The 3,415-nt window shown below is 32.1% G+C and overlaps 1 protein-coding gene across 1 annotated transcript in view; it reads right to left on the bottom strand.

Annotated features, from left to right (window-relative positions):
- LOC106459610 (dystrophin-like) overlaps positions 1-3,415 on the bottom strand; it is a 77,250-nt gene that overhangs the window by 5,536 nt on the left and 68,299 nt on the right. The window contains exons 20-22 of the mRNA XM_022386130.1: positions 3,134-3,203; positions 2,239-2,330; positions 687-930 (exon numbers count right to left, since the gene is read on the bottom strand). Coding sequence (XP_022241838.1) covers positions 687-930; positions 2,239-2,330; positions 3,134-3,203 — 406 coding nt within the window. The remainder of the gene's footprint in view (positions 1-686; positions 931-2,238; positions 2,331-3,133; positions 3,204-3,415) is intronic.

Consider the following 3,415-nt stretch of genomic DNA (forward strand, 5'->3'; position numbering starts at 1 on the left):
AACTAAAATGTTGACATCTAATTGGTTTGTTAACTAAAATGTTGACATCTAATTGGTTTGTTAACTAAAATGTTGACATCTAATTGGTTTGTTAACTAAAATGTTGACATCTGATTGGTTTGTTAACTAAAATGTTGATATCTAATTGGTACATTAACTAAAATGTTGATACCTAATTTGACAATTAGCCAAACATTGCTGTTATATAATTAAACTAGTCAACTAGACAAACTAGATATATATATTTTTTGTTATTTTAACTGATTGGACAAGCTACTTGTACATTTGGAAATACGGCTTGCCCAAACCAAAATTAACTGGATAAAAACAATTCATATCTACACAGCAGTCTGTTAGATAGCACAGCTGTAACCAATAACAAACTTCCAAAGACTCCTACAGATAAAAAAACAATTTGAAATATTCAATAAAATGTTATAAATAATATTTTAATACTTAAAGCAGTGCTTCAAAATATTCAGTAACTTGGTGTTGTCATAGTAAAAACTAAACAAGGATGATAAAGGATGAGCCAAAACTAAAGACAAGAAATTAAATGAGAGAAAATACAGTTACCATCTTATATCTTAAATTTCATTTTTTAATCCACATAATTTTATACATCAATATCAATCTATAGAAGACAAGCTGAAAAAACCCTGAGAAAACGACGCCTTGTTACTCACTTCATTCAGAAGTTGTCGGAGCCGTTGTAATTGAGCTTCCAACTGGCGGTTGTGATCTTCCAGTATCTGCATCCTGGCTTCAAGTCGGCCCTTATGCTGCCTCAAGAGCTTAGCTTCAGCCACCATTTCTTCATTACTACTAGAAGTGGGTGGGATCTCCACATAGTCATCTTCTGTGACTGACGGTGACAGTTCTTGTGCAGCCTGTTTAACTTGGAGAATCTCATACTCGGCATGGAGATTTCTATAGAGGAGGTTTTCATAAAATGTGTTATAGAGACTGAATACATTAAAATCAAAAAATACTTTTAATCTTAAAGTTTTCAAGCAGGGGAAATATAATCTAAACTACTCCAATATATATCTACAACTTTCTTTAGATACCAAGTGGTTTTTTTCTTAGAAAGATACAACAGTTTCTTTATTTACAAAAAGTACAGTGTTTATATCCTAACTTATGAAACAATTTCATATGCCTTAGAAAAGAGCAGTTGTTGTTTTTTTAATACGGTAAGAGCAAATTACAGAAGCTTACAACAACGTACCTCACCAGTGTATCAGTGTAAGGCATATATTGAAAAAAACGCACATGAAAAGATGAGATGGTGCCCACCCAAAGAATTTCCACCAGGCATCAAGGGAGCCTACCCCAAGCTACTGGTGGAAACAACAATAAGATCAACACTAGGCTTCTCACTAAAAGATAAGATCCAACATATAACTATAAGAAAAGGAGAAAAGTATTAGACATATTAAAAACTAAACCAGAGATGGGTTGAATATATGACTAGAAGAAATGACAACAGGTAGACAAAGAGGATGGCAACCAAGCACCGGAAAAGAAGAGGAGGACGACAATGGGAAAAAATGGAGAGGCCTGAGGAGACACTGCAAGAAATAAGGGAAGATGGATATTATATGAATAGGGCTATGTACTGCAGAGGACTGAAGGTGCTTATGAAGAAGAAAAACAAATTATTTTTTCATTATTTAGAAAGAAAAAAATCTCTCAACTATCTGTACCATAAAAGGGAGAAATTATCTAACAGTAGAAGAAAGACAGTGTTTTTTTTCTTCTGAAGAAACATACAACTTCCTATAAAAGGCACATGTTCCCTTCCTTAAAAGAAGGAAAAAAGTAAATATACCCTATTGAGATGCCCTTATTATTTGTTTTAATGTAATATAATGACCTGTCTTGGGTCTTGTTGCTGGGTAATATTTCACAATGTAGTTAAATGTAATCCTTTGGTAAGTGTTGATCCTTGGGATCATGGTGTACAGATAAGAGGTCTAGTCAGGTACGTAATGAGTCTGTTTTTGGTTGTCAAGTCCAGTTTGATAGCAGCACAGCTTGTTAAAAATTTTCACATATCCATGTGTTGTAATTCAAGTTTACAACATGTTGGTTTCTTCTTTCTCATTTTACTTCGATCCTCTGGATCAATGCTGCTCCATGTTGAGTTGCACCTAGTGTCAGATGTTCCTTCCAAACTCTGTGTGTGTGTGTGTAGATAAATATATGAAATTATTTTTATCTAGCCAAGATCACCTGTTCTCTTTTTCTAGTTCATGAATCATTGTCTTCAACTCCTCTTGATGGTCAGCATCTATGGCTGCCATAATTTGGGCTGGGCTGCGAGGCTGTAACATACACAGCAAAACATGTAACAGCTACACGAATAATTCTACCTTACACTAAACAAGTGAGATTACAAACAATTATACTTGTCATAAGACATTATTATTAGGCCTATTACACTTTTCTACACAACAATCTTTATTCAGCCCATTAGGGTTTTTTCACAAGGAAGAAGAGTGTGTAATATTATATCCACTGCTGACATTTCTAAAACAACTAAACATACTTTAACCAAACAGAATGGTTTCTGTACTTGAAAAATGATGATTTTTATTAAGTAAGTTTCAAACCTTATTCTCAATAGATGAAGGTATTACCAAATAATAAATAAAAGGTGTCATCATAAGCAAGACAAAAGGAAGATAAATTAAAGAGGATTTAAAATACAATAACAAGATTTAATAATCAGTAGATATATATGTATGAACAAACGAGTACTAAATGTAAATAATTACTTAACAACCTAATTATCTGGGAAACATCAGTTTATAACATACATGACACTTACTTATATACAAGAAACATCAGTTTACAGAATACACAACTTAATTGTATAAATATAAGGGTAACATCCACTATAATTACATAAATTATAAAAAAAAGTTAGGTTGAACAGACAGGCAATTAAATCATGTAAAAATATGAAACAAATAAGTTTACAACCAGCAGGACATTATCATATAAAAATATGAAATAAATAAGATTACAATGGACAGTATAGATGATTGTAGAAAAATATGATAAAAATGAGCTGATGACAGACAGGACACTTAACCAAATATAAATATGAAACATATAAACTTACAACAGACAGGACACTTTCTCCAGAGAGTGTTTGACAATACTGAGCTATCAGTTGGTGCTCATCCTCACTTCTAATAAAATAATTAAAGTAATTTTGTTATATGTTTATCAAAAACTATGGTAACAAATATATAGAAATATTCACATAAATGGTGGGAATAATCCGTATAAACCAAAGCTCTACAAATCATTTATATAGTTTCTATATCTTTATTACTGGTTGAGTTCGAGGAAAGGGTATGTAATGTTTCTGTATCTTTATTACTGGTTGAGTTCAAGGAAA

This window comes from Limulus polyphemus, unplaced genomic scaffold (assembly GCF_000517525.1).
Source record: "Limulus polyphemus unplaced genomic scaffold, Limulus_polyphemus-2.1.2 Scaffold636, whole genome shotgun sequence".
NCBI lineage: Eukaryota > Metazoa > Arthropoda > Merostomata > Xiphosura > Limulidae > Limulus > Limulus polyphemus.